The 12,207-nt window shown below is 39.1% G+C and overlaps 3 protein-coding genes across 14 annotated transcripts in view; 1 reads left to right on the forward strand and 2 right to left on the reverse strand.

Moving 5' to 3' along the window:
- The window catches only part of LOC119557834 (uncharacterized protein CG43867), a 108,926-nt gene that overhangs the window by 22,105 nt on the left and 74,614 nt on the right, over nucleotides 1-12,207 (reverse strand). For all 12 annotated transcript variants that reach the window (XM_037870810.1, XM_037870799.1, XM_037870804.1 and 9 more), the window contains one exon: nucleotides 3,476-3,538. In XM_037870810.1, coding sequence (XP_037726738.1) covers nucleotides 3,476-3,538 — 63 coding nt within the window. The remainder of the gene's footprint in view (nucleotides 1-3,475; nucleotides 3,539-12,207) is intronic.
- Nucleotides 5,787-6,358, forward strand: LOC119557840. Its single transcript, XM_037870818.1, has one exon. The coding sequence runs from the start codon at nucleotides 5,793-5,795 to the stop codon at nucleotides 6,165-6,167; it is 375 nt and encodes a 124-aa protein (XP_037726746.1). The 5' UTR covers nucleotides 5,787-5,792; the 3' UTR covers nucleotides 6,168-6,358.
- Nucleotides 7,508-8,109, reverse strand: LOC119557839. The gene has a single exon (XM_037870817.1). It carries the CDS (start codon nucleotides 8,076-8,078, stop codon nucleotides 7,842-7,844), a length of 237 nt encoding a protein of 78 aa, XP_037726745.1. The 5' UTR covers nucleotides 8,079-8,109; the 3' UTR covers nucleotides 7,508-7,841.

Raw genomic sequence — 12,207 nt, forward strand, 5'->3', positions numbered from 1 at the left:
TCTTTTTTGTTCTCTGTGTTTCATTCAGATTTTCTGTTTTATTTGGGGTTGTTTTCTTACTAAGCTCTCTTTCGGTTTCTCTCTCAGCTGCCAAGCTTAGCAACCCCCAGAACTTACAGTTTTAGAGCCAGTTCTTAAAAATACAGTTTCAGAATGGTTCAGCTCGCTTGTTGTTTTTGTTATTTGTTTGGCTTGGTTTTTCTTGCCGACTTTTCGGGGCTTTCCAACACTGCCATGTGCCATGTGCTAGCACTCCACACCCTCGCACAAAAACACCCCAACTCCCTAAAATTTTGTAATTGGCCGCGTTGAAGCATTCTGTAAAGCGTTGGTGGCATTTTTACCTATGACCTTGACTGGTTTTGGGCTCCCACCAAAAGTTTGAATGTGTTCTGTTTGGGATCTAGAAAAATACATATGCACACTGGTCGGCATATGTATTTTGACAAAACAAAAGTTAAATATACTCATAAATTGAATTTACTTCTTGTAAACTTTTGGCATCAATGGAAAGGTAATTTAAATGCCGTTTGAATGATACAATACATTTCTGAACCCATTCAGTATTTATTGAAAATGACGAATTTGTGTAAATCTACTTTTAAAATATTTTTTTTAACTTTTATCCTCGACTTGAAAACTTAAATTCTTTGATGCAAAAAGTTTCTTCAAACAAAAATAATAGTAACTGCAAAAAGAATTTTTCAAAAATCATTGTGCTTATATTTTTTATGATTTTTTGAAAATGCTAAGTTACATGCATTTGAGCCATTTTTCTCCTTTTCATACAAATTTTTTCCGACATGTCACATTCAAAAAATCATAAAAAATATAAGCAATATGATTTTTGAAAAATTCTTTTTGCAGTTACTATTATTTTTGTTTGAAGAAACTTTTTGCATTAAAAAATTTAAGTTTTCAAGTCGAGGAAAAAAGTTTAAAAAGTAGATGTTTACACAAATTCGTCCTTTTCAATAAGTACTGAATGGGTTAAGATGTGTATTGTATCATTCAAACGGCGTTTAAATTACCTTTCCATTGATGCCAAAGCTTACAAGAAGTAAGTTCAAATTATGAGTATATTTAACTTTTGTTTTGTCAAAATACTTATGCCGACCACTGTATGATGTAACGATAAACCTTCTGATATACATATGTACAATATACGTATTCAAGTATCAAGTTTTGTCATTTTAAAGTGTTCTAGGATAACATCATTCAGTTGAAAGATGAAAGCATGACAAGGTTCTTGATTGTTCCTTAAATTATAACACATTCCATTATTCATCTGGGAAAGATATGTATAGTATGTTGCACTCATAAACTTGTCTTATGTTCCCAGCTATCTGCTTTCCCTTGCCTTGGCCCAAGAAAGGCCTCTCGTAATAGTTATAATTAAAAAGCCCTGCGACGACTATTTGAAACAAACAGAGAAAACTTCAAAAGTTTTAGACGCAAAAACTTAACAATTTTAATAGTAAAATGCTTTCTACAAAATTTGTTTTACTCTGGCTGTTTAAAACCTTTTATTTTACTCTTTAAAGTAATGTGCATTATAATGCGCATAAGTAATGAGCCTGTTAAGGTTTTTAGGCTTGGCCCCCAAAAAACCGTACGGTTGCCTTGCCCGCAATTTAAAGGGGGTAAAGGTGAAGCAGAACAGGGAAATCGGGGTTGCTATTGCCGTTCTATCCCATCTTGTTAGCTGGTTAACATCCACATGGTGGTACATGAATTTAATCTCGGCGCAAACAAAGTAACAAGAATTCAATTTGTCACAGTGGTTGGGCTCGTTTTGTCCGTTTTCTGTTCTGAGGTTTGCATTTCGGTTCTGGGATTTGGTCTCTCCGGTAATCCGGAGCCTGGCAACGGTAGCTCAGAGATATACATAAACCCAGTAAGCCCAGAGTACTGGAAGAAATGGACAAGCTGAAAAATGATTTATAAAAACCATAACTGATATTACGTACATAGTTTAGTATTATGAAGTTAGTTCAGATTATGAAATCACTTATAAAGGTCCATAAAAGCATAGACCAATATACATATTATGAATTGGGAAGTCCATTGTATTAGAATTAATACAATGAATGACTAATTTTTTACGGCATACTTTTAGGCGGAGCTGTAAAGTGATTCTTATGGCTAATCCCATAAATTGCTATTTTGGCCAATAAAGGTAATCGGTCGTTTCTTCGAACAGTGCATCACATTTGCGTTTCGCATGTTTTTAGGGTGTTGCGATAGGCAAAGAAAAAAGCCTCCGGAAACTTGTTCATGCAAACAATGCGCATTTGATATTGAAAACGTAAGTGTAAGGAGCTTGGGCATAGTCTGGTAATGAGGGAGGGGAACAGCTTATGCCTGTGTCCTTTGTGCTGTCGGGGGTAGTTTTCTGCCTAGCGACGAAAGGGGCTATAAGGGAGTCTGGCAAAGCTCCGCTCCGTTTGCAACGGCACGAACTCCAACGCAAGCCTGCATTAATGTGTATTTCCGGAGAGCAATGGGTGCTACGGGGGTACTGAACGGAAGTCTATTTAGGTTTTTTATATCGAGCACTCTCTGTACCACCAGTATCCCCTTCCCAAGCACAGATAATATAAGCAATCAAAAAAAACAAGAAAGAACGCTATAGTCGAGTGCCTCGACTATTAGATACCGGTTACTCATCTTACTAACTTTAAAATAAATATACCTATACCTTCGAGTAGAGGGGAAGAAACACTGATTTTAATCTACTTACAATTTTTTATGTTACGCTCTCACTTTCATCTACTGGCTGTGACGTTATGTTCTTGACGATGGTCTTGCTAGATACTGGCTTAAGGCTTTACTTATTAACTTATGGTCTGATTTCAACAATTTAACAAGCGGAATAAAATGATATGTATAATGTAAATGTGCCACAGGTTATTTCCATGTTTGAGCGTTAGAGTGGGCGTTGCACTCTGCTGAAATACACTTATCTACATGCTTAATCCCAAATATCTAGCTGTTATAGTTTCCAGGATGTCAGCGTTCATACGGACGGACATATAGACAGACAGATGGGCATGACTAGATCTACTTGGCTAGTAATCCTGATCAAAAATATATATACTCGATTGGGTTGGTCCTTCCAACGCTGCCATCTACCTGGGCGTCGAAAACAATATCCTAGTAGTCTACGAGTAAGGGATATAAAAAGACTATCCGATACCCGTTACTCTGTTTCAAAATATAATTCAATTAAAATTCCAAGGCGTTTCTATTGGCGCGGTACACATTGTGCGTCACAGCTGTTAAACAACCATGCTTTCGAAAAACGCCTCCGGCTGCACACAAAAAAAAAATGCTTTGGTAAAATGGACACAACCCATAAAATTGTGGTGCGGTCTCTGTCTAGCATAAACTGGATATAAGCTTGCTTATCCTTATTTAAGTTTTGCCACTATAGGATGAGGATGCGGGTGCCCTAAGTTATTCAAAGACTTACCTTATCTTCGGCTTCATCGGCTCGTTCTTCCGCTTCAATAACGCGTTGCTCCAGATCCGTAAGCTGCAAGTAGGAGGAAAAATAAAAAACCTTGGTTAAAAGTCGTCCTTGTTAGCCCTACCGGTTAAACGGATCAATTAAAATACTCGCCGTTTTTAATGTAGTTATGGGTATGAACAAGTTATAGACATAATAACAGAAAAGTAAAAATTATACTATTTGTATTCCGATTCCCTTTATTTATTGCTGTTATGTCCAACTTTTTTTTTACAATTTTTATCCCACTTTCCCCTACATTTATAATTGGACTGTGTTACAGAATTTGACTTTTACTAAGTTACCTCGATGGCTGCTAGAAAATCGTATTCGCTTTGATATATTTGTAAATTGCCACTATTTACCTTTCAAACCCCATACTCAAAGTAATTTTAGGATTTTTTTAACGGAGTAATAGACGAGAGACGTAGACGTACAGCTGCGGTCAAAACAATAGTTTTGCTACTGCCCTTTATTTTATATTCGTCGGAATGTATGTAACAGGTAGAAGGAAGCGTTTCCGATCATAAAAAGTATATATATTCTTGATCAGAATCAATACCCAAGTCGATCTAGCCATGTCCATCTGTCCGTATGAATGCTGAGATCTCGGAAACTATAAAGGCCAGAGTTTTGGGACTAGGCATGCAGATTCTAAGTTTGTCTTAGCAGGGTGCCACGGTGCCCACTCTAACGCCTACAAACGATTATAACACTAAAACCCTAAAAATGTGGGCTAGACATTTTTTAATATTTTGTAAAAACATAAATGAGAGTTTTTCTTATTATCAATAAATATCTACATCACATCTACCTAAAGGTCTAAGTGCGTCGGACTATAGTCCGACAGCCGCCCTAACCTAACCTAACCTACCTATCTACATGCCAAAACTTATTGTCGGACCATTCGTTAAAAAGTTAAGGAGATAGGTGGCGCTATTGGCTAGGTGTGTTAGTGAAAAAAAACAGATTGGCTTTAAGCATATCTCAATCCCTCTCGCACACCCTTAAGCTGAGTAACGGGTATCTTATAGTCGAGGCCATCGACTACAGCGTTTTCTCTTGTTCAATTTTATTTCACCTGTGGCTTGTTTACATTTCACTTGTATAGCATATACAACTACCAGTGCAGATGGTACAAAAACCTAACCTTAGCGGGGACACCTATCATACTAAAGGTAACTTCCCAGTATTTTTTGGTGTGGTGAATTGCATTTGAAGCGTCGATGGCGCCAGTGGTGTGCTTTCGAGGTTATTATGTCCTTTTTGGAAGGTTTCTTCATCCATTCTTAGCTCCCCGGAAAATCCTCCACTCCCTCCATCAACCATTCCATTCCCCAACGAACCAATCCTGGGAAGTGACACACAATTTGCGGTTAAAATGGATAAAGGTCTCCGGCTCATACAGTTCATGACGCTGGGATCAATATTCATGCACCTGCCATTATTTTAATGATTACAAAAAATGCTACACTGTCCCCTTCGTTGCTTATCCCGTGGTTTTAACAGCTCAATGGCCTGCCATTAACAAAGGTTAAAATCCGGCCATAGTGAAGAGCTTTCAAGGAATTCCTCTCCAATTAATCACCAAGTGCCCCAAGAGAACTAGAGGAGAATAGACGCAGAGTAAGCTGGTTAAACGCCGCAAAGGCGTTTTGAATGCCTTAAGTGCATTAATTTCCGCCTTTTAAGCCATTCAAGTGGCCACTCATCCATGGGGGGAGGAGGTGTGGCGCCCATTGATTGATGGCTGTCAAATTGTTGTGCGAAATATGAAGAAGACTCCTCTTGTCTACTGGGCCACATCGATGATGAATGCGAGATTGCGGAAGTGGCACGAAGCGTCGGCATGACTTTTTCGGAATGAAAAGGCTGGTATGATTTTATAAATCAAGTCGGAAACAAGCTATGGTAAGCTGTTAACGGCTTTAACTCCACTATTTCATGATAATCGAACTACAGAAGGGATTTTGAAGCTGTATTCCTCCACTATTTCATGATAATCGAACTACAGAAGGGATTTTGAAGCTGTATTCAACACTTGCACACATAAATGCATTTTATGCAGTACGATGATAGAGAATGTTCAAAAGTTGTAGCAAAAGACTGATACCCCTGATTTTGGGCCCTGCTGTTTAAAATGCTTCCACACAATGGTCATTTGTTGAGTAAGAGGCGCTGAATGGATGCGTCACCCCGTTGGCTCAAAACAGCTGTTGGATAGAGAGGGATCACTATAAAAGATGCAGAGCTTCGACAAACTCACCCAGAAGCGAAAATTATGTGCACTAATCTGAGCAACTTGTTTGCCTGCATAAGGGCCCAGGGCAATTCGGATGCGGACGCAACTACCACATCCCATCAGCGGCATAACGAGGATGTGGACGATGAAGCGCCCGGTTCCCGATGGGATCTGCAGCAGCAGATCCAAAGGGTGCATGTCCTCCACAAGGAGGAAAATAAATCCGTAGCGCAGCAACACGCACTTTCACTTACGCTTCCAGTTGTGCCTCCTTTGAAAGGATGCAATTGGCCCCCATCACGAGACGTACGGGTCTCTCACGAAGCCCTGGAACGCTACGATCAGATTTTCGAAAGTCCTACCGATGTACCCGCAGCATTTGTTTCGGACAGAAATATTCCCGGTCAGTTCTAGGCCAATGAAATCATAAATCGTAAATCATATCAAACTTGGAATTTTATTTAAAAAAAGAGTAAAATTTGATAATTGGTAAGAAATATATTTTTGGAAATCGAACGAAAAAATGACTAAACTAGTCGAAGCTACAGTGACTCTTATAAATAAATTAATCTAAAAGAATGGCGATAGTGGTATGCCATGGCTCGCTAGCCCTAACAGCTTAAGAAAACTGTAACATTTTCCTGTCGGGGTTAGTATACTGTGCTGCAAAAGGTGGTCAAAAGTATGGATTATACGAAAAGCTTGAAAGAAAGTTGGGCTCAAGTTGCGTGCGTGAAAAGATTTCCTAGGTTTTACCGGATTTCCCCTGCACCATCTATACATACCCACACACCTGTTTAATCATGGACGTTTTGGCCTGCCAATTGGGAGTTAATTGGAAGAAAACCGAACAACAGTCGGCGGCCTTAAGCAGAAACATTTGGCATTAATTGCTGGGGGCGGAACGGTTTTTCAGACACTTCATACTCTAACAAACAAGTTTTACAAAGTTGCCATACAGTTGTTGTCGTGACAAAAACGGGAACAACGGAGGAATCAAACGGAAAATGTAATTTCGCAGCCACGAATGCAATACACGCCAGCAAATGGCTCACAATGGGTGCAGCGAGCTCCCAAAACCCCTGTTGGCAAAGGAGGTGACTTTGGCCATTAGTCGGTTTCGGTGTCTTTTTTTGGGTTACTGCGAAGTTTCCAGCAAATGCCGCGTTAAAAGTTCTCGTTTTCTCCATTGTGAGATACATGAATATATATGTGAGCATAGCGGGGATACGCAGATTTTTATGGGTAGTAATAGCTGTGGTGAAGGGCTTGAAAGGGTTTCTTTTCACCGATTGGAAATTTCTGAGGCTTAAATGAGCTTACAATAATTTTTAAGGCCAAGCTGCTATACACCGAGAATCCGACAAAGGTATTCCAAAGAAATTATAAACTGAAGAGTTACGCGAATAAACGTAATTTGACCTAGCATCTCATCAACAAAACAACACTTGATTCATTTGAGCCTATAACATTGTATTGTTGATGTTTATTCCATATGTACATTTTGTATACAACCCTAAAGGATTTCTGACTCTTGCTTAATGTTTAACCAATTTGTATGTATGTATGTATGTATACATTTAATATATAAATAAAATAAATCCAGTCAGTTAGTTAAAAATCAAACATGTGTAATAAGGCTTAAAGCAATTAAATATTATATATGTATACGTAGAACTTAAACATTTTCGGCTTATTGTATTTCTTGACTTGTACAAACAAATAATCCCATACCAATTTACCCCATCGTAATAAATTTTTTATTATTACGCCCATTTTTATTGAATGCACTCATATGTTTGTTGTCTCCTCATTTGGTTCTGGTTTTGATTGCAAAAAGTTAATTAAAAATTTGTTGGAATTGAATTTTATTGCATTGCTTGTTTTGTTCAGTTTATTTTTCTCAGCTGTGCTTTGTTTGAGTTTTGTTGAGTTATTCTATTTTTTGCCGGCGTTTTTGTTGTCTGGCCATTATGCCATTTGTTGTCATTTGGTTTTTGCCTTTGGCCGTAATTGGATTATGGCAAAAAGAGTTTTAATTAAACCAAATGAAGCGGAATGGAAACGAGCGGCGGGCTTTGGTTTGAATCATATGATAAGCTCCGGGAGTCGGGGATCATCGAAACCATCGAAGCCATCATTGCACTCTTGTTCGAGAGCCCAGGGACTGCGGATAATTTCAAAAGTTACGGGCAGCGATGACGGTCCAACTTTTACAGTTTTGGTCGGCGCTTCTTCAATCGAGGGAGTAGATGGAAACTCCATCATACAATCGACACCGAAGCGTCGACAGTTAAATAAATCCACCAAAAAGCCCAGGAACATTGTCACCACTCGGCTTGCAGTCCTCGCCCGATGCCTGAATACGCAGCACTAACGAAATGGTAGGGTTCCAAATACAACCCACCAAGTTACTATCCACAAGTCCACGCCCCACAATCCACTTCACAGCTGCGTCCACAGTAGAATTCGCAAGTGGATGGATTATCAATAGCTCCCCGAACACGCGTTTCCCGTAAACCCATCATCATCATCGTCGGTGTAAAAAGCAAATGACAAAATTAATTAAAATTAAATGTCGCTCGTTTGGCGTGGGTTAAGGAATGCGATCATGCATAATGCATAATACATAATATCATATTCACTGCATCGGCATTACGTAATCTACTGTTTATATACACGCGCATTTATGTACTTATGCATTTATGTTTGTTTCTGTATAGAATGCACATTATAATTACATTTATGCGCGGCCATCAAATTCAATGGGATAACATTTGCATAACGGATGCTGCGCCCCTTTCATCCACCCCAGCCCACTTGTTAAAGAACATTAAAGATGCAAAAATGCTGCAGTTCCGAATACTCTTGCTGTGGATTCTAAATATTCCTAAAGGAAAGTATGTAACATTAGCTACTCGTCGAGTCAATTTGGTCATGATCGTCTGTCCGTATGAACGCTAAAGGTTCGGAAACTATAAAAGGTATTAAGTTGGTAGCGGCTATAGCGAAGACTCTTGCACACATCGATGAACTCCTAATTAAGAACTGCAAATTACACGCAAATGGAAAATAAAATGTCGTGCTGTTGTATGCCGAAATCTTTTATAATTTTAAAAACTAAAAATGCAACACAAATATTAAAAAATTCGTTATATAGTTTTTCAAATTTTTTCGCTTAAAAAGTAGATTTGGAGATACACATTCCCATATCTTACTCGCTAACTGCCTGAGTAAGAGATAGTAACTGGTGCGTGATTAGCGTGTATTTCCGTCTACTTTGTTACTTTCCTTGCTCGAGATGACTCGCTTAATGGAGTTTCATATTAATTGCCAAGCATCAAGCTTTAAAAACGTGCGTTTGACCCCATGCAAGAATATCAGAGTATTTATATGACGGGTAAAACAACTAAGTTGTGCGAAAGTGGAAAAAAGAAGCGGTCCGTCTGCGACTGCTACTGCTAAATTCATGTCAATAGCATAAAGTCCAGGCCCATACGCACCGTCCCCTCCACCCTCTTCGTTTTGCGCTTTACTTTTTTTTTTGGCTTTGGGTCAAGTGGAAAGAACAACAAGCACTACAAAAATAACCATAACATGAAAAAGTAGGTTAACATGGGTTAAAGTGTGTCATTATCTTGTCACAAACACACGTGGAAGGTAGAACCCATCATTGAGTCTACCCAGCGGCATTCCCTGGTTACACAGAAAAAAAGTTGTCTTTATTTTTGAAATATCAAAAGAGACAATTGGTTTTATACAATCTTCATGGTAAATATGGTAAAAACATTTTTACGCAGATAAAGATCAAAATACCGAGATCAATTTCGATTATTTCATGTTTACATAAACGCATAAATTGCTCGCTTGGTTTTGAGTCTTATCGTCTTTCTCTTCTCCTTCGAAAATATTCTGAAATTGAACAACAGACACGCTTTTCCTAGACTTTAGAAAAATGTATGTATATGTACAGTGTAGAACTTCTTACAGATCGAAAATATTATACGTATAAATTGTGTGTGTGCAACCATAGTAGCACCTTTGTAAACTTGCTTTTGCAAGGCACAGCCCGCGGAGTCATTAAAAGGCCATTCCACCACTGCTGGCGGCTGCTGCTCATTACGGATAATGTGCCAAGGGCGGATGTTGCACCTGCACCTGCAGCATCCCCACTTGACTGAACTAATTAGCAGCTAGGCAGCAAAGTTGAAGGCATCTTTAAGAGGCAATGTTCCTGCTTGGGTACCATCTAAATTGACACAAATTGGCATAAGGCAAGTACACCAGGGCAATCAGATTAGACGATGTCGTCGCATCATGTGCGATGTGCTTTTCCTATTCATTCTCTTGTTCCGCCCCCTCATCCTCTGCTGACTTCGCTTTTCCACTTTACAAGGAAGGAGCAGAAGCAAAAGCAGCCACCCAACGTTTTTGCAGGTGCTTTCAATCATGACGCACGGATTAGAACTCCGGTTAAAGATTAACAATGCCACACAGGAGCGACTGATAAGGCGGGAACCAAAACGGATGCTCAGCTAGTTAGACAAAAGACGTTTGCTCACGTCACGCCCTCTATTAGTTACAACGCTCTTGAGGGATAAAATGGATTGGATAAATAGGCGAAAACCCAAAGATAAGATATGCCGATTGCTAACGGGAAGTGCATAAGGGCAACTCAGTTTATCCCAAACGCGACTTAAATAGAATCAAGACTAACTTAGGATACGATGGTAGTGGTACTATCGGAGACACCTTTCTCCTTTAAATACCGTTCTAAAACAAAGGATTTTGTAATGAATTTGATGAAAGCACTTAACACGACGACTGTGGCGAGATATCCCAAGGCTATTAGCAGTTGATAGCGTCTCAAGTAGTCCAACGATACCAAGCCCAGACCCAACTCAGTTTATCCCAAACGCGACTTAAGATAAGGACAACAAAGACAGCCGAAGAATAACAATTAGTGCATACTGTTAGGTACAAGAAGAAAATGAAAGAGAAAGATATGCCACAACGAAAGAGCGCAATCATCACAGCAAAGTACTACATATTCATAGGCGCAATCAACTTAATTGCACAAACAGCAGCACTAGATAACACAAAACAAAGGACCTCGACTACCTTCTTCATACTAATTAACTTAATTGTGGGCCGTTAGACGAGTCCAAGTGGCTCCACTCCTCGCTGGAAGTAATTGCCACTCAAAAGTTCAATGCATTTATGTTGAAGAATTCATCTTCATTCCACGGTTCAAAGTTTTCTCAATTTTCTCAATATAATATTTGGCTTGCTGACAAAACTTCTTGCAGCAACTTGAAGGAATATTATGCAGAAAACAAATTATGCTCATGATTTTCACTTGAAAGATTGCCGCGAAAAAATGAATCTAGCTTCGTCAAGACGAAGTTTAAATACCCTTGCCAAGTGAAAATGTTGTGATCATTTTTAGGGGGCTATAGAATATAGTTGTCTGATCCGGCGCCCTTTGACCTAAAGTACGTTTCCGTCTGTCCGTCCGGCTGTCCGTTTGTACGCAAACTTGTCTCTTAGCTTTAAAGCTATCGGAGTGAAACTTTCCAAAAAGTCTTATTTCAATTGCATGCAGTATATAAGTCGGAACGAGCCGGATCAGACAACTAGATCCTATAGCTCCCATAGGAATGATCAAAAAATATTTTTTTTTAAAAACCGTTATATTTTGTTTTCAGTAAACATATACAATAGTAAATGAAATAGAATGCCTCCTTTCTTTTATAGTGTATAACAGTGGCGACCAAGAAGTATTGGAAAGCTCCTAACAAATCTATTAAGGCGTTGCGAAATCCTGTCGGAGTGTTTTCATTTCCAATTCAATTTGTAGTTTATTTTCTTTTCAGTTGATGGACTTTAAGTAGTACGTTTTCTATTCCAGAAGTGCCGACATTTTTTAGTCGGCTGCTCTGTGCTGAATTTCAATTATCCTTGTTGGAGCAACTATTGCTTGCATTTTCATTTCCTTGTATTTCTTGTATTTCACTTTTAGTTTTATGAATGAGGCACCGCCTAGTTTTTCACTCGGAATTCCTGCTTCTCCCTCTTGCCACTGCTAACATTCCCCCGCTCAATACAATTTCTTTCGTCTCCAAGCCCTTCAGTGTCCCGTCCTTCACTTTATCTTCTTCTTCTGGCGCTGGCTAGCCATTTGGGCCGTAAATTGTTTTCATACAACACGGCTACAGTGGAGGGGGTTTAAAGGAGGGGTCTAGTTCAAAACCCCAGCCATTTGTTTTGGGTCTTAAATTTTGGTGCGGCTTATTTGTGTGGCTAGATTAAGTTTCAAATTGATGTGCGTTTTGAGTTGGCCAGAAAATGGGAATAGAGATGGGACTTGGCTTGTGGTCATAGTTTCCCTCCGATAAGATGGAACTCCATGCCTGTAAGCCGCATTGATGGCCAAACTTTAATTTGATCATTC

The sequence above is a fragment of the Drosophila subpulchrella genome, chromosome X (assembly GCF_014743375.2).
Source record: "Drosophila subpulchrella strain 33 F10 #4 breed RU33 chromosome X, RU_Dsub_v1.1 Primary Assembly, whole genome shotgun sequence".
Lineage (NCBI taxonomy): Eukaryota > Metazoa > Arthropoda > Insecta > Diptera > Drosophilidae > Drosophila > Drosophila subpulchrella.

Coding starts and splice junctions, on each gene's coding strand:
- LOC119557840 (XM_037870818.1), top strand. CDS start 5,793: ATGTGCACTAATCTGAGCAACTTGTTTGCCTGCATAAGGGCCCAGGGC.
- LOC119557839 (XM_037870817.1), bottom strand. CDS start 8,078: ATGTTCCTGGGCTTTTTGGTGGATTTATTTAACTGTCGACGCTTCGGT.